The sequence below is a fragment of the Dreissena polymorpha genome, chromosome 12 (genome assembly GCF_020536995.1).
Source record: "Dreissena polymorpha isolate Duluth1 chromosome 12, UMN_Dpol_1.0, whole genome shotgun sequence".
Classification (NCBI taxonomy): Eukaryota; Metazoa; Mollusca; class Bivalvia; order Myida; family Dreissenidae; genus Dreissena; species Dreissena polymorpha.
The window spans coordinates 55,843,441-55,861,813 of record NC_068366.1 but is presented as its reverse complement, the minus strand read 5'-3'; the positions used below and the strand labels follow the sequence as shown (position 1 = coordinate 55,861,813).

At 35.4% G+C, this 18,373-nt stretch overlaps 2 protein-coding genes across 3 annotated transcripts in view; both read right to left on the bottom strand.

Moving 5' to 3' along the window:
• Positions 1-17,577, bottom strand: part of LOC127853191 (testis-expressed protein 11-like) — a 199,511-nt gene extending 181,934 nt beyond the window's left edge. The window contains exon 1 of the mRNA XM_052387464.1: positions 17,499-17,577. Within this exon, the coding sequence (XP_052243424.1) occupies positions 17,499-17,538 (40 nt within the window). The 5' untranslated portion in view covers positions 17,539-17,577. The remainder of the gene's footprint in view (positions 1-17,498) is intronic.
• Positions 328-8,397, bottom strand: LOC127853201 (uncharacterized). Of its 2 annotated transcripts, none has more exons than XR_008036522.1 (3): positions 8,366-8,397; positions 1,436-1,573; positions 328-882 (listed from the first exon to the last, which is right to left on the bottom strand). XR_008036522.1 is itself a non-coding variant. In XM_052387482.1 (3 exons), the coding sequence occupies exons 1-3, from the start codon at positions 2,851-2,853 to the stop codon at positions 708-710; spliced, it is 1,230 nt and encodes a 409-aa protein (XP_052243442.1). In that variant the 5' UTR covers positions 2,854-2,860; the 3' UTR covers positions 328-707. The 2 variants fall into 2 exon arrangements, 1 of the variants encoding a protein (XP_052243442.1); XM_052387482.1 differs by lacking the exon at positions 8,366-8,397 and adding an exon at positions 1,937-2,860.
• Positions 17,578-18,373: the final 796 nt, after the last annotated feature.

Sequence of the window (18,373 nt, the reverse complement as noted above, 5' to 3'; positions counted from 1 at the left end):
GAAGTGTACTTTGTCATGGATGTAGTATGCCTTCAGCTTTATTTTAAGTATTATCTCCAACAATCATATTGTAAGATTGTCAGGATTCTCACGTTACACATAAAGACATTATATTGTATGACCAATATGAAGACACTAGTGATTTGCAAGGCGCCCATGTAAAGGTCAATAGTTATTATTATATTTAAAGTTTCGGATCAAAAGATAATGGTATACACCTAAAATGAAAACTATGTCTTGCAGAATAAGAGGAATCGATTGTTTTATTTGCTTCATGATACCTCTCTCCTTATAGGTCCACATTATTTATCATTATGCAACTAAAAGAAAGATACCTTTTTTTTAATTAACAAGATACAAGATACATGGCATTTTTTAGAAACTGTAATTTTAAAACTTGAAACAAATAACAGCAAACAAAATAAAGTTAGATCCAATATGTCTGTTGTTGTTTCAAATCCCCCAAAAAGGTTGAATATACCGGTAGGCCTCGTTAAATGAAGCATCCCACAGCGTCAATATAGGCAGCATATTATACGGCCCCAATATTGGTAGCTCCTCAATGCATAAACATAGAAAGAGCAACACAAAATCAAATTCAGTAGCATTACACGGAATCAATATAGGTAACGTTGGTTAACGAATATCAAAAATGACAGCTGTCTTTTAAAGAACTACAAACTGTCGTATGATATTATGATTTCCTTTTACGGGTCAATGTCAATTCCCATTTTTGATGTTAGAAGCATTTTGCTGTCATTTCGTCTTGCCCTCTCCCATCGGACACCCAACGTTCCCTTCTGGAGAGCGTTTCTGCTTGTTGACACGGTGTCAAATTTTCGTTTAGGTTCCTTCCGTTTTGGAATGTCAAATTCGTGGTCCCTGAAACATGATATTTGTTATCGAAAACTATTTATTTTACAACATTTACCATCTTATTTACTGAGAGCGAGTTTTTCAGCTTGACATCATCCGAAGCAAAGACAATAAAATGTAATCACATTTTATGTCGAATCATGAATTATTAACAGTACTGAGTATCATTTTCAGGCAATTATGACCCCTGTACTCGTCGACGGTTCGAACCCGTGTCCTAGACTCTTAGTGAATACATGAAATTGATCTTCTTCAACTTGGCAATTAACCTTTTTGACGACAGATGCAAATTAATCCTGTTGAATATTACGTATTGATAAGTTTATATAACGAATTTCACATTTTAGGAAACATCTGCATTAGACACATATAATCCTCTTCATTACAATGCATTTTCTGAGCACGTGCCTCAGTGTACAAAGCATACCTTTAAAATAAAATAAATGTTGACTGTCTCCTGGCAATTAAATAATGATTCATTTTAAAAAGACTTTTGTTGTAGACATCTCTAAACCTAAAACATTTTTAAATAATTTTAAATCACAGGATCTTGGCTTACTTTAATCTTATTTTTCGAATGATGTCATTCTGCTGTTGCGTATTGCATCCGTCACTGTTGGTCGGCTGTGCAGTGCTGCTCTCAGTTGATCCAGTCAAGCCATACACATGGGAGCGACTAGTACGGTAAAAAAACTTCCTGAAATCATAAAATTTGATTTAGATTATTTTCTGAAAGCCAATGTGAACACAATCGGTTTGAATTATATCATACCTATATATTTTGGTATGCAATGTAAACGATATTCTTCAAATACCTGATTATTGATTGTAACAATTACCTACTTATTTGGTAAATTATTATATAGAATGGTGGTACGGTAGTCGAGTGGTAACACAATGGTCTACGAATTCAGTGGTCTGGTCCCGGTTCGATCCCTGGCCGGGGCAATCGAAATTTCAAAAATGGCAATAGTATTTCCAACCCAACTAGAGATGTACTGGTAAGAAACCACATACACATACTTATCTAGTCATTAAATGTTTTCAAATATAAACTTACCTGTCTGGGTCTTGACGCATATGCAGCTGCTCTGTTGCTGTTCCAATGAAACGTCCAAACTCGGCAGCAGAAACAGTGCCGCATCCGGTCTTGTCATGGAGAACAAGTTCAGAGAAAAATGTTTCTCCAATTAGACTACTAAACGCTCTAACGTTGTAACAGCCTCCATGGCAAAGTTCGTACAGCATGGTTTTGGCATCGATATGTGACAGTAGTGCCTCCCAGAGCTGTATTGGCCATCCTGCAACGTTCATTGTTGGTGGTGGAAATTTGCAGAACTCAACATGAGACAAGAGACGTTTTCGAAGACTCTCTCTCATTCTGAACCTTTCAAGCGCCGGGATTCCCGAACAGTCCTCTGCCTCCCACCACATTCGAATGTCTCTGCATAAATCTGCTGATTCGATCTCCCCCATTTGACGCATTTCTGATTCAACTTTGTCTGAGAAGTGGGTTGCAGCCATCGCAGATGACATAGGATCTGTAATGTCATCCACCATGATTGGAGTCAGCAATGTTTTCCCCGTTCTTGCAACTCTTTTCCAAGCACTATTGCTTAACCCATCAAGACCACCTTTACAACATTTCCTTCTTGTTCGTGTAAGCAAATGTGTGGCATCGATACACTTCACTTCCAGCTGATTTCTGGCTGTACTGAACTCTGGGTGGTAGAACCATTCTCTAGAAATGCCAGTCTCATTAATACTAATTTTGTCCAAAACTGGAGCTTCAGATTTCCACTTGATATACTGATCGTTCCAAATGATCTCTGCGTAAGCACAGTTTAATGCTTGCTTTGAAACTTTAGTTGTTAGTACTTTGACTGCTAAATCACGCAATGATTTGGTGTGATACTGTTTTTTCGAAGACCTTTTCGAAGATCCTTTTTCCGTTTCAGGCTTTGATAGTCCAAGCATTCCTGAAAGTTCTTCTAATTTTCGAGTTTTAGTTGCCGTTTCGTTCAGTGTCAAGTTTCGCGTCTTTCTAAAGTACCTTACAAGAACTTTAAGCTCTACATCTCGCATGCATTTAAGTTTCATTGACATAGACATACTTTCTTTAATGTGATCTTCTTCTTTGTCATCCCATTGACCTTTGTTGTTGCTTGCTTTGTCTGACTTTAATAAAGCAAGTAAGCAACGTGCATCTTTGTCGGTGACACTATATGGAGTTGTCAACATTTCATTCTCTACTACGTCTTCTTCCGTTGAGTTTGTTTGTATGTCCGAGTTATCTCTAACATCAATACATGCATTTGAATCTTCTCGAATTTCGTGTGTCCCTCCTATTGTATTTTCTTTTGTTGAAGGTTTGTTTCTTTCAAGTTTTATTTTTGGCACATCCGTTATGTAATTGCTCACAATTATTCGTTTGAACTTGTCATTTTGTGCGACAAACCAAGTTGGACAGGTATTGATTTCTCGAAACTTATTGATTATTGTCTGTTTTCGCATTTGCTCAACTTCTCGCCATACATCTTTCTGGAGTTGAAGTATTGTCAGAGGCTTATTGTCGATTGTTCTAGTAACAATATTGTGCCACTGGCCATCAAAGGATTGACATGGAATGTGTATACCAGCTGCATGACACTTCATATGTACTCCCTCTGATATTTGTCTCATTGTCTGTGTGTCGAGACTGTAACCCTTTGTTAACCACGCAACTGGAACATTATACCTTGTGTTTTTATCCCAACTTCTATTTAGGTCAGAACAAATAAACACAATCGATTCTGATGCCTTTTCTCTTTTAAGTTCATATCTTCTGGCGTGAAAGTCTTGTACTGATTCTAAAAGGCAAGTCATATCATATACAGTTCTTTCTTGGTCAGAGCATGTTTTAGGGTTTCCAACAACTGCAGATGGAAAGAGTCCAATCAATGGTATTGTCTTGCAACATGTATGCATTTCTTCTTTGAGAAGTTTTATTTGATCCGGCAACCTAGTTGGCATCTCTATCTTGGAACCACCAAATAATGAATTTGCGAGCTGCATCGCCTTAGCAAACAAAGATTTATTCCTGTCAACGATAAAGACAGAGGTAAATGTGTCGGTCCAGGACAAGTATATAAGTTTTCCGACATCAAGTGCCTCAATTTCAGATAAACATTGCAGCAGGTATCTTTCTGGCAACTCATAATGTACGTCACGTATTGGGCATTTTATTTCGACTGCATATTCTGAACTTTTCATCGATACGTCTCGTCGCAGACTTCCGTCTGGTGAAACAACTAAAAATGGGTTTAGACATTCGTCATGCACCACGACACAGCCTTCTTCACAGTAAACTAAATCAGGCAAAACGACAGGCAAAATCTTGCCAACAAGTGTTGCTACGGCATTGATTTCATTATCTTGACCATGCTTCATTGCATTAGCTATGTATTCAGATGGTGTTTTGCTGGGGACGCCACAGAACTGACCTTCAAAATAGTCTTTCTGATTTTTCAGACCATCAAACCCAAGCCCTTTGTACAGTGTGCTGCCGGTAATCTTGGCTGATGCACGCAATTCAAACCACCTTTCAGTTCTCTGCTTGATTAATCTTGTACTGTAGTTTTCGTCCACATTTTGAAGTTCATCAATAGCATAAAATGCACTGTTGTTTTCTAAGCTAACGTTCCTATCATCCACAAACAATTTTCCATTGAGTGAAGCCACACACACGCATATTTCTCGAATAACTTTCTCAGATTTCCCAACAAACGTGTCAATGTCATAGATGTATGCAATAATGGCACTTATCGCATAACCAAACTTCCCATTTCTCCAGTTAGTTTCATCACTTCGTTCCATTAACTTATCTTTGGCATACTCTTTTTTCCTTTTTATTTGCTCCATCTCATGTTTTCCTGTTGACACAGTTTTAAGCATATTCAAGAGAAAATGCTTGAGTTGTGCTTTCAGCTCATCTGGCAACCTTTTTAAAGGAACTTTCTTGTCAAATTGACTCCGGATTTGTGAGGATAATACACTTAAGTCTTCAGTAGTCTGCTGCAAAATTGATCTTTTTTCCATTAGTGTTGGTCCGTTTTCAAATCCAATTAGATCAACGTCGCCAAATTGTTGTGTTAAACCTTGTTTGAGTTTTTTGCCATCGAATGTAAGACAAAATGACATGTGACCTGCATTCTGTTCGAGCAATGAAATTACATCATCGTAAATCCCAGGGTCACGTTGGCTGTCACACTTAAAACGATCAAAAGAACGAAGCACTTTGATATCTGGAACAGCAAAGTTTATCTTTGAAGTTTTTGGACTATATTGACTTATCTCAGAAATACCCAGCGAATATTCAGACTGGTTTTTGAATCCAGCCATAAAATTTACAAATCGACAACCAAACAAACGCCACCCTATTTTCCAAAACAGTTTTGTGTCCTCACTGTATCGCATATGTGTTGTATTTGATGTATCAAACCATCGCACTACATCGGACCACAACAGTAAAGCAATATTATCAAGTGGAAATAAATCCATCACAATCAGTTTGAAGAAAGTTAACAGTGTTAAATGAAGTTTTGAATGTAATGATAACTTTTCAACAACAACGTCCACCATTTCCTTTAATTCTTTTGCGATGTTATTTGCTATATTAGGGTTGGTAAGTATATTTGATGCATAATCATTTTCCGTTTGTGTGCAATTTTCAACGGTAACATTCTGTGTTTGTGTTGCACTGCACTTATTGTTGTTCTCCTCTTTGTCAAAAATATCATTCATTGGATTTGGCGCGTTGTCACTTTGAATTTGAGAGTTCATATCAATAACCCAGTTAGTATCGCGATTATCATTGTCTTTAAATAGTTCTCGGTGCGATTTTCGTTTTGCTTTATACAAAGGAGATCGAAAGGGTTGCTGAATTGGAGACTTCATTGGTGTTAATTTTCGTTTCATTGCTGTTCGAAAAGGCGAGGTTGTTGGCGGTAGGAATTCAGAAGTGTGATGCAATCCAGTCCTTCGTTTGGTCCGCCCGAGGTGAGACTTTTTTCGTGTCATTCTGAAAAGGAAAATGATATCATAGGAATAAGTACAACATTCAAAATTGAAACAAAATGGTATTCAATATTCAATCAACCGGCGTATACCACTATCTTTTACGGAATCCGGATAGTGCCATCTATAATCTTGCCCTTCTTTCATCAAGGGGGACACACGAAGCGATACACGATATTTTGCGCGACAGTCGCGGCGACGCACGATATTTTGCGCGATACACGGAGCGACGAGCGAGAATGTACCAGGAAATATCGCCCTTGTGTAGGTAGCCCAAAAGGCGATATATCGTGTTAAATATATCGTGCGTCGCCGCGACTGTCGCGCAAAATATCGTGCGTCGCCGCGACTGTCCCGCAAAATATCGTGTATCGCTTCGTGTGTCGTGTCTCGCGTTCAAAGGACCACGCACGAAACACGAAGCGACGCACGATATTTTGCGCGACAGTCGCGGCGACACGCGATATTTGTACTGTTCAAGTTTCGCTATAATCATATCGCCTGTCGACTGTCGCGTTTTCAAAAAATCAGGGGAGACAAAAAGGGGCTATTTTTACTGCATTCATAATCCGAATGTCAATTTCAAATGCTTCGATTGGTTTTATTGCTCGTTTGTGTTTTCTAATTGCATAACAGTGCTTTCGAAACATTGATTTGGCGTGTTATTATTCTGATTTTATTTTTGGTTTTACAAATGGGCAACATTATTTGTGTTTTCAATTTATTCATTAAGAGAAATAAGATAACATTGGTTGTTATATTTATCCTCATCTGATGATGCGGATGGAATTAAATTATGTTCATATATTGTAATAAGTAGGTATGTCTCTTTTTATCATGGTTAGGTTAAAACAAACAAGCAAGTAAGTTTATCTGGACGAAGCGGGTACAGATTTTTTATTCGAATGAGTGGTGTTGCTCTCAGTAATTTTAATCAGGCTGACAATATATGAATGTGCTAATTAATATTAAGAATGGGTTTTAATATTCTGAAACTTTTTAGACTCGGAAAATTGGGCGTCGCTCTGCGAAAAATGGGTTTAATGCATGTGTGTAAAGTGTTGTCTCAGATTAGCCTGTGTAGTCCGCACAGGCTTATCAGGGACGACTCGTGCCGCTTGTATGATTCTTTTCGTTTCAGAAGTCTCTTCTTAGAAGAACGCCCAGTTTAGACGGAAAGTGGCGTACCTGATTAGCCTGTGCGGACTGCAAATGCTAATATGGGACAACACTTAACGCACATGCTTTCAACCCCCTTTTCACAGAGCGAGGCTCAGTTCAATTTTGCTATTATATTAAATTTATACTGGTACGTTGCTAACGGAGACGCCGTGCTACAACCTGTAACTCGAGCCCATTGTCGTAAAGTGTCTCAACATTCAGGTGTTCAATACGTTTTCCCAAACACCGTATATTTTGTTTTTATTAACTTTCAACATTTTAGTAAAATGCTCGTGTGCCGAAAATATAGTATTATGAATTGCGGAACAGTAGCAACACTGTAGAGATGATTCTCACAGTTCTTCTATAAATTGTTCCCTCAATCTTCACAGCTGAGCAAAACATATGCATACAATTGTGTTCATTCAAATTGCATTCTTTAACTACCAAATCTTAATATTAAGATAATATTTAATATTAAATATATTTGGACAACTAACAAAACAGCATGAGAAAAATAACATTCCGACAAATTATTTTTCAATTCTTTTGAGATCTTCATTTTACAATACTCCGCTCCGAATCGCGATTTATTTTATGATGATAATGGCGATGAAGATGGAGATGATGATGATGAAGATGTTGATGATGATTTGATTTGAACAGTACATATCGAGTATCGCTTCGTGTGTCGTGTGTCGCGGTCTGAAATTAGACCGCGTTACACGAAATTCGGATAATATGGGCGATATTTGAATAATAAAATATCGCGCGTCGCCGCGACTGTCGCGCAAAATATCGTGTATCGCTTCGTGTGTCGTGTGTCGCCCTTGATGAAAGAAGGGCAAGAATATAGATGTCACTATCCGGATTCCGTAATCTTAACCAACCTGCGTTTGCCATAATCCAGCTTCAGCAAACTGCGTTTGCTCAACCAACCCGCGTTTGTAAATTTTTGAAATAGCAAGAACTGCCCAAATTAAATATAACAACAACAACTTATATCGCAAATACAATAAATCATCAAAAATTAAGCATCGTGTGCTCTCATTTTTCTAGAAATATGATTTATTCGTGAATGGAAAGTAAAAAAATATAAAATCAAACTGCGTTTGCATCGAAAATCTAAAGTTTGTGTCGAAGTGTTCTTAAAAACTGCAAAGCTTCGAAACAAGTGCAATGCGTCTTAATATGCGAAAAGGTATGAAGCATGTCATAAGCTTTGTATTGTCCAGAAATTTTAACATATTCTCTATAAAAAGATGAAAATTACCTGACGGAGCGGGATTCCTGATGAAATTCAACAACCTGCGTTGACTTTTGTGGTCACGTGACAAAAGTTGTTCATCCCCGGTGTGATAGTTGATGTACACTCCATACATTTCTGCTGCATGCTAACAGCGTTCTCCACATTTCCTCCACGTGCTAGTTCCATGCGAATGATATTCAAAAGCGTATACATGTACATCTTGAAAAGAAAAGATCTATTGGAATACGAACAGCTTTATCCAAAAACATACTTTTTGTCCAGAATGAGGCACGGATTTTATCTTTTGTTCGGTCTTGCATGTACGAATTATTGCATGGTTTCAACAGCTTGATTTTATTCCAATTTAGTTCACGTGACATTTTGCTTAATTAATTTAAAATGTCAGTATCGGGTTAAAACTAGCACACCGACACTGTGCAAAGAATTGCACGCGTTGTTTTGTTCATAAACCTGAAATATAATCAGACTTGTACTATAACCCAGTTACATGCTGCGATTCTCTCAACCTAAAGTTAAACCGCTCGTTAGAGATATTGCTAAATATGTTTCGTACAATCACAAAAGCGTGCACAATGAGACATTTGTATAATGTGAGATTCGAAATATATTTTCCTTGTGTGATATAATTAATAGCTAATTCAAAATAAATTGTTTTGAAAGAAACGTTACGTATTGAGCTTCGAATATAGGACAGAATAGTGAAAAGTTGTGTCGCATTGTTTTGTATGAGTTGAATTTTCAAGTGACTGCAACTTAACAACACAACCTTTAAATGCATATTATATATATGGTATAAACTTGGCATGGTTTGCGCTTTGGATGTAGGGTAAATAAGAAAACAATAACAACAGCGATTCATTGGAACAGTTTTTAATCGACATTCAATATGGATCACACACAAACACATATTTAAAATTGGACATAATGCGGCTTACAATAATTAACGTTGATGCTGGACGAGTCGTTTTTTATTCGTGCCGAGCCTGACCCCGTGTTCAAAAATCGATTTTAACTGACATTGATTTTCATTTTTGCCTATCATCTACAATGGAATCCATTTTTAATGACAAGCAAAATTGATTTTCGATTGCAAAAACTGTTTTGTGAACACGGGACCTGATATATTATTAAAACATAGAGTAGTAAAAAGTGTTTCAGCTAATTATACCTACCCTTACCAAGTTTTAAAGGAATAATAATATATACTCGCTCGACTCTGCAGGAATGAATATGTTGCATGACATGTTTGAAGTGTTCATCATAACTTCATTAACTCATGCAATTGATGTTGTAAATAAACGTTTTTTTTTTCTGCTGTTGTTATAGCTTTTTTTGTCTAAATGTAAAACATTTGGTATTTGATTGTTGTTATGTTTACTCTGATTTATTTGTACAAAAACTGATAGCTCCATACGTGATTTCGAGTATTATGACGAATATCCAAAACATCGACTGATATAAACCCCAACTGAATTCATAAAACCATAATTCAGGACCCTTTGTGTCAGGTCGAATTAAGCGTTATGGTATGATAAATGATTGAGATCGAGACTCACATTTCAAGTTCCGATTTTCAAAGTTAAATTGATGTACAATTTGAAAACACGCTCAATTCAAATTAATGTGCATGCATGGCACTGATCTTAACCAATGTACAATATGCATAGGATATCTTGGCAGCACAACTGAATGCATTAGCATTTGTAATAAACTAGGTCAAGTAAACTGTGTTTCGATGTTGAAAGATACTTATACCGTGATTCATATCGATATAAAACGGAAGTTATTGAAAGTACTTCACTATATATTTGATAACAGTTTGCAAATACATATGTGCGTTTATAAATACGCCGACAGACAACGTGCATGACAATAAAAAGAACATCAACCCTTGTTGAAAAGATAAATATTCAGTTTAAATTTACTGCGCTTTACACGCGGATGAAGCGACATTTTACATGCATCATAATTTTCGCGCGGTTTTGAACTTATATTTTTACACGTATTATTTGCGCAAATTATATCGCAATCATTATTATAGAAGTACAAACTCATTTAAATCTTTTGATTTTGATCTTATTGCCGGATCTGTTGGATCAAGGAATAAGTTATTTTCTATCATTAACACACTTGTTTTCCTAATTCGATATTGCATTTGACTACGAACAAGTTGGCCGAAAGAATCGACTGATCCGATGCTTAATAACCCGTTTCGAACGAGTCGGGCATAGTTATTCCACAACACAGGGAAAGAAATTATGAAAGCTAAAACAGAAATTGATTTCAGGTGATTGCGATATGCTTAGATTTATTCAATGTGGTATTGGTCTGAAGGAATTAAGTCATGAAGAAAATCCAAGGGCAGAGCACATACGAAATACGGAATCAAGAAGCAACATAGAAGCCATGGATAGATCTATTGGCGGATATATGGTTGGATATTTTAGTAATTGCGTTGGGATTGCATTGTTTATGAATAGCTTGATTGTATAAATATGCACGAAATAAAAGATGTAAAATAATTTAATGTTACAACATAACTTCGAAATCGCAACCCAACGCCAGTGACATATTTTGCCGTGCCGATATATCATTATTTTTATGACCAACTATTAGATCAACTCAAAGAACAATAGCCGATTCCTGAGAAACCGTGCAGCAACATGTATGCATAATAAATATTTATCTAGTATATACATGATCTAAAGATATTTACTTCTATAAGATTTAAATCTGATTCGTCTTCTGTTTCGGTAATTTTTGGTTTATATTAACCAATTGAATTGCTTTCCAGCAATAATAATATAAACTGGTCACACTGCCAGCATTATCAAATATATTTGAAATGCGCGTTGGTGTAATTACGGGTCCTTTGTCTATCTTTCTACCGGACATCTTCTTATAGTGCCCTTGACGAGTCAAAGATTTTGCAGTAAACTGTCCTCTAAAGGTCCTTCCTTTTTCTTCAAATGTGATCTTCTGATACCTGCTGCTCTTGTCATTTTACCGTTTAAGGTCACCGTCAACGAGTCTGTGGTGTCTTTCTCCATTGTCAGATTTGATGTCATATTTATCCAGCTTGATCATTACGCACAGGGTCGTGCTGATTTTGTTCTCTTGGCTGCGGTTGTTATCTGACTCCTCTATGGCTCGGTCGGGTTGTAGAATGCTTTAAATAATTATTGCTTCCAGCATAAAGAGTTCTTTCCGACCCCCCAATATTTTGTTTTCGTTTATTACCCCCGTACTATGGTTTTGACGTTTCTTTTTTCTGTGACAAGGTTTTGTGTCAGTCCGGATGCTTAAGCAACCCATTGAGCCATATTTTGTTGAATGATGAGCTGGATGTGGTAATGCCACATGAGGTAAGTAGGACAGGCCAATGTTCACGAGGAAGTTCTCCAGTTTGAACAGATTTTTGAAATATCGATGTAAATGCTGGTGCATGATGCTTTAAATAGTTTTTGAGAATAACATTTGAGATGTTATCTGGTCCAACGGCTTTTAAAGTGTTCGATACAAGTTTTGTAACGCCGGGTACCGTGATATTTAAATTCGGTAAAGAATGTTTATAAATCTTTTCTAGCGATGGTAACTTGCGCTTAGAGCGTTTCGTGAACACAGAACTGAATTGATCAAATAGTATTTCTGCTTTGTCCTTAGCATCATTCAACAGTTTGCCCTTTTTCTTTAAAGGAGCTACACCAACACTGTCTTGTCGTTTAGATTTTACATAACGCCAGATGGGCTTGCTATTATAGTAGTAGCATTAGAAGTAGTAGTAGTAGTAGTAGTCGTGGTAGTAGTAGTAGTAGTAGTAGCAGTAGTAGTAGTAATAGTTATAGTAGTAGTAGTAGTAGCAGCAGCAACAGCAGCAGCAGAAGGAGTAGTAGTAGTAGTAGTAGTAGTAGTAGTATAATAAATTTAAATTAATATATGAATAATAATAATCTTTACATAAGTAAAGATGCTCAATTTTTACGTGTATTCAACTGACATATTTCATTCAAGCCGATGGTTAAGACCGAATGGTGAATAGTTTAGCGATATACTATAATAAATGCATCGCAGGTGTATAGACAACGCTGGCATCCTGTACAAAACGCAAATAAATAACCTTCAGGTAAACTCTTTCATTAATAATATCGACAAAGTACAACAGCTTGGCAGTAATCATATGTACAATACTTGTGTGTATATCCTTTAAACTTTGTTTTAAATCAAACACATTATTAAGCAGCAATGACCCGCGTCATGCGAACATGTGTTTTATGTTATTTACGGCCAGCGTACAGTGTAGCTCTATTCTAGCTTGTGTAGTTTCGTCAGGAGCTACGCTATCCGCTATTAAGTCACGCACTGTTTTCTGGACTAATAAGCGGACGTGGTAGCTCCTGACCATACCGTGCGGATGCGCCAGATGGGCTCAAGCTATTCTACGCTGGTCGTAGATGACATAAGACTCATTTTCGCATCATGCGGCTCATATGACTTTGGCTATTAATATTGTATTAACAATTTTATTACACTACCATCAAGTCGATACAATTGATAGGATATATATGATTTTTCGAAACACCTGTTTCTGTTTGTGTGAATATAGCTACGGTTTAGAAAATGCGGTAAACGGTTTACAAAAATCACAACAAAATGGGATACCCGGTAACAAATGTTGCATAAATTTGACATATGAAACATTTTATTAAGCGTGCTTTATGACTTGTTCACGCGATATCAATTAAATACGCAGTTGAAAGCTATGACGTTCTCACGCTATATCTATTTCGTGTTCATGCAATAGCTATGACGTACGCTCGCGATTGCTATGACGTTCGCGCGCGCTAGCTATACAGTGCGAACGGGATAGCTATGACGTGTGCACGCGATAGCTATGACGTGCAAATGCGATATCTATGACGTGCGCACGCGATAACTATGACACCAACACAATTTTCCTTGACTGACTATTATTTATTTGGCATAATAGCTAAATGCGATACACTGTGCGATTGGCTTAACACTGAAGATAATACGTGTTTACCAAATATCAGCAGTTTTTGAAGAATAGCGTGCGGCGACATGTTTCTAAAAATCAAACTTGGAAATCGAACACAACTGCTATTTATATATGAATGTAATCATCCCAAATCGTCTTAAGAGCGGAACTTAAGATTGACCTTTGACCTTAAAGTGTGACCTTAACCTTTGAGGTAAGGAGACAGTGTTACATCAGACACATTGTCTTATGCTCGTTGACAGTTGTATCAAGTTATTTTTACATCCATCAATATAAGGAACATTTGTGGCTGTAACAGGAAGTTTCAAACAGACTCACAGACAGTGTGAGTATGACTGCTATATGCCTCAAAGGGGGACACACAAATGATCATCAGAGGGGTTTGTACCAGTGTCTTTTGGATTATTGTTTTAACCACTGGTCCATTCTTAAAGTTATATTATAAGTTAAAAGCATTTATAATAAGTGATCCAGGTAACACAATTTAACAAAATAAGAATAAACATTCATAATTATTTACTATTTTTGAATTGTTAACACTTTATATACTGCATTACAGTAGTTTAAGTGATGATCATTCATAAGGGAACCTGTATTTTTCAATTCAAGTCTTCGTCCTTAGTGTTGTTTTACTCCCTGATTTTCAGTCTTCTATTATTTTTTAATTTGTGACAAAAAGTAATCAATCTGTGAACATGTCCTTTAAACCATGAGTAAATTATAAAAGAATCAGTACCTAACCAGGCCCTACCACTGTTAAGCCCCATCTTAAATATTGTAAGAAGATAATGTAAGTGTATGACACTCTTTAACAGCACCTTGTTTTCATTGCAAAATTGATATAAACAAAACCACCCTCAACTCAAACATAATGATAAGAACAGCGCAGAAAAATAATTCTTAAAGTAACTAAGGAACACAAGCCAATATATACTCTGTTAATTTTTTTTATACCGGTTAAGTTTTTATGAATGCTGTTATTTAGGAAATATAAACAATTCACGGCTTAATTAATCCTGAGACTCTGTTTTAATACAAAATTTAAGGATACAATCTTGTAAAAAGATTCTTCATATATCAACATAAATTTTGATATAACTTATAATATCAAAACCATAAATTATCATTAAAAAAGTAATTTTCCCTGCGAATAAGTTTGAATATGATATGTGTAATGTATAAGAGCTCACTTAGTGTTTTATATTACGGAACATCAGCTGTTTAGGCATAACAAATAATGTTTGTGTCATGTAACTTGACCAACTTATTTAGGCAGGTACTGCTTGGAAGAAAATGTAGAACGAAGCCAATTTTCAACTCGACAAACTTGGAAACGTATAAGTAACATACATTAATATTGTTTTTAAGAGGATTTTATAAAGACACACCACTTTCTAACTCAAAACCCATTTACAGCGGAATTGAAGCGCAAACAAAAGTTCAAATACAACATATGGCAACGGGTGTTTCTTGATACATTTTTTTGCATTGAATACATTTAGTCTTAACAATTTCACTATACACATGTATATCATTGATACTAGATACATTTATTCATATAGTGTGACTGTTATTAAGAGCCTTCTTAGAACAAGCAAGAACGAAAAAAACGTAATGGAAAAAAAGAAATGACAAACTCAATAGCATTTTGTAATGTTGGGGCATTTCTATGGTTACCCAAAACGATCCTATTTGCTGGGCCTAAATAGAATGAAGTATTTCTAGAACATAATTATTTAATAAAATAACAATATTTTAAAGAGGTAAAATTTAATAATTGAAAACTGACAATCATACACATAAAAAAGCTATAAATATGTAAATAATTTGTTCATAAAATGCAATAACAGAACAAAATTATAAAATATTTCACAAGTATCTTTATTTATTCTTTAACAATCAGCAAATTAAGAGCCAATAATTTTCTAAGAAAAAGCAATTTTTTTAACTTTGTAAATAATTTTATTTTTTATGCATATAACCAGGGTTGGAAATAAAGCAAAAACCCAGTACCATCCAATGAATCTTAAATGCTAATAGTCCAAAACTACCTTTATTACGTTCTTTAATAAACTCTCCTTAGGGCCTTTCATTTTCGGGAGATGGGGAGGGGGAGGACATTATTTTACATATATTACTGGCAGAAAATTATAGTAATTTGTCTGTAACACATTATTGAAACATTACTGTCAAAGAATTACAGTATATTTGCATTGACAAACAAAAGCATAAATTTGGCATGAAATTCTTTGGTGTTTTTTAAACATTTAAAAAGGGTAAGGTGATTGTGTACTAGGGTAGGGGCATGTTTAAAAAAAAAGGTCTGTCCACTGTACAATTAGTATTGAAAGAATAACTGTTTGCAAGTGCTATCACAATCCTAGGTCCTAACTCTGTGTTACCGCTACAGACTCTTGAAAAAGATAACAGCGTTATTATTTGAACTTTGTACTCAAAACTTCTGAAACTTATTTTTAAAAGCTATCTTACCATAATGAGGCTATTGCCATTGTGGTCACTGATATCCTTCTGTCCACAATATTCAAGGACCAAAAAGGCCACGTGGCGAACTTGAAAAATACACATTTATTATTGTTATGATTAAATTTATCTGAATAACATTGTTTTTAACTCATCCCGTTATTCTGTTTGCAAATATAGTAACTTAAGTATGGTGTTAACATGTTGCCCCTGCCAGACCTGTCTGGCTATCGGTTAATAAAGATTTGAACAATTTAATCGAAGTAATTGGAGTAAAATTACCGCATTTTGCGAGATTTATTCTTTCTCTAATTATAGCAATATAATTGATGAATCAAAGGTAAACGTTGCTTCCTGCGTTAAACCATGTTTCTTGGATTTAAGGATTTGTTAGAGTGAACAGATAAACAGATTTTTAAACCAACATTTCCTAAATTCAAAACGACTTTGAAGATATTAAAATTGTGTGATGCTTTAATAAAAGCAGCAGCTATTAAATAACTATTATACGTATTTACATATACACTATGCTATGATATTAAGAATAAGGAATATTGTATAATTTTTGAATTTGAAGAATTTGTGACAGCACCCTTGGTGTTTATTGCAACAGAGTAGTTCCATAACTCCACTGCAAGGCCTTCCAGCTGAAAAACAGACACATACAAATAGCTGTCCAATACAGCATTAAAGACCAGTATTTAATTATTAATAGGTAAATACATACTTTTACATGCACATATTTTTTTTCTTCCAAAAAAGGATGATGGATTCTGGGTTCTTTAAAACAGTACATTTAAGTCAGTTAAAACAAATGTGGACTTAAATTGCAGTTGCACATACACTTGCATGGTTTTAAAACCTTAGGGGATAATGATACAATGAATAACACAAAAGATAATGCATACTTCGCTTAAAACTTTGTTGTTTTCTGGTTGTGTTGCCTCTGGTAATGGTAGTGACTTGCCAGAGAGTTTGACACAGCTGTCCACACAAACAGACAGAAAGTTATGGTAAGCAGAACCACAGGATTTTTACAATATATATAATATGTATAATGGTTACGCGAAACTGAATGGTATACCTGGTTCTTATCGGTCCAGACCTTCGCATCAGTCTATGAGTTTTAGTAGTCCACTTTATATAGTTATAAGTTTTAGCCGTTTTAATTTTTTGCTGTTTATTAATGATTATTACGAAAAGCGTCCTAATGATTTCCAGTTTACATTGGAAAGAAGTTCATCTTTACCCCAAACTTATGTCATGATTATTTAAATCACATTGCACTTAATTGGAAGTGCTTTCTTCAGAAATTATTTGTGGGTTTAACAAATGCGCTTTGATTAATTCTTTAAATATATTTTAAGAACAAACCTTAGCAACCAAATTAAAGGGCACGACCAATGAGAAACATGGAATATATACATATTACCACAGGGGGCTAAATGTAATTTGCCAAATATTGATGATTTCAATACAATCTAAGAATAAAAATTAAACTATAGATTGACATGTCAAACATGTACGCATTAAAATCTGTTCATTTGCAAATCATAGGAAGTTAGGTGTATTTATTGTAGCAGCATGGGCTGCATCAATTGATACATGCTAATGATTCTATATTAATAAAAAATATACGTTTGAATTGAGCCAAAAATGTGACTACATCTATTTCCATTGTAAGTTTTGTGACAGCTGAACTGGTTCAACCTAAAATAATATGTAGACCTTTTTACTTAAATGAAAAAATAACTTTCGCTTGTACATCCGAAAGTATGAATGTCCGAAACCATATGGTCATACGAAACTATACAATTCTATCGAATACATTGAACATCATGTGAAATTTTTGCCAAAATCGTAGAAATATTTTCATTGAAGTTGAACAAAGCAAAATAATAAGCGCATGTCACGAATAAACTTAGAACATTACGATTTGGATTTATTTGTGTTTGTCTTCTGCAAAACTGACACGAAAACGACTCCATACTGTAAGCGGCGACAAAACACCATATAAAAAGACGATGCAATAAATTGTCTGGTACCCAACACGAGTTATAAATATCCAGGTACCACTGAAAAATGATTCGAGTTTCTTTATTCATTTGCTAGCCATTTTAATACAATTATATAGTAAACAATTTCACATTTGCAAGCGTAGCAGACATAGGAGAGGACCTTGCAACAACCATTCTTGGTGAATGAAAGGGTTATACGATGTATAATCTTCGAAATCACTATATAAGGACTGAATACTGGGTTTAGACCCAGATTCTTAGCTTCAAATTACTATACATAATATTTCGTTTAAATGTATTTCCCGTATTTAAGTTTTTCTGTCAGTTTCGTTGTTTACTGTATTGTTTAGCGTGTGCTTTGATTTTTGTGCCTTGATATGAAAGAAATTCAATAATTTTCTATTTGTTTCATTCAATGCTAAAAACTTACAATCACTAAAACAGATCGGCTATATATCGTAGCCCTGTCATATAGAACAGAAAATGTGCCCTGTA

Bases quoted from the DNA above. Each gene is read 5' to 3' on its own strand.
- LOC127853201 (XM_052387482.1), bottom strand. From the start codon at position 2,853: ATGCTTGGACTATCAAAGCCTGAAACGGAAAAAGGATCTTCGAAAAGG. The intron at 1,574-1,936 runs GTAAGTTTATAT...TTATGATTTCAG, and splicing joins ATGCGTCAAGACCCAGACAG to GAAGTTTTTTTACCGTACTA. The intron at 883-1,435 runs GTAAGCCAAGAT...ATCATGTTTCAG, and splicing joins ATTCGAAAAATAAGATTAAA to GGACCACGAATTTGACATTC.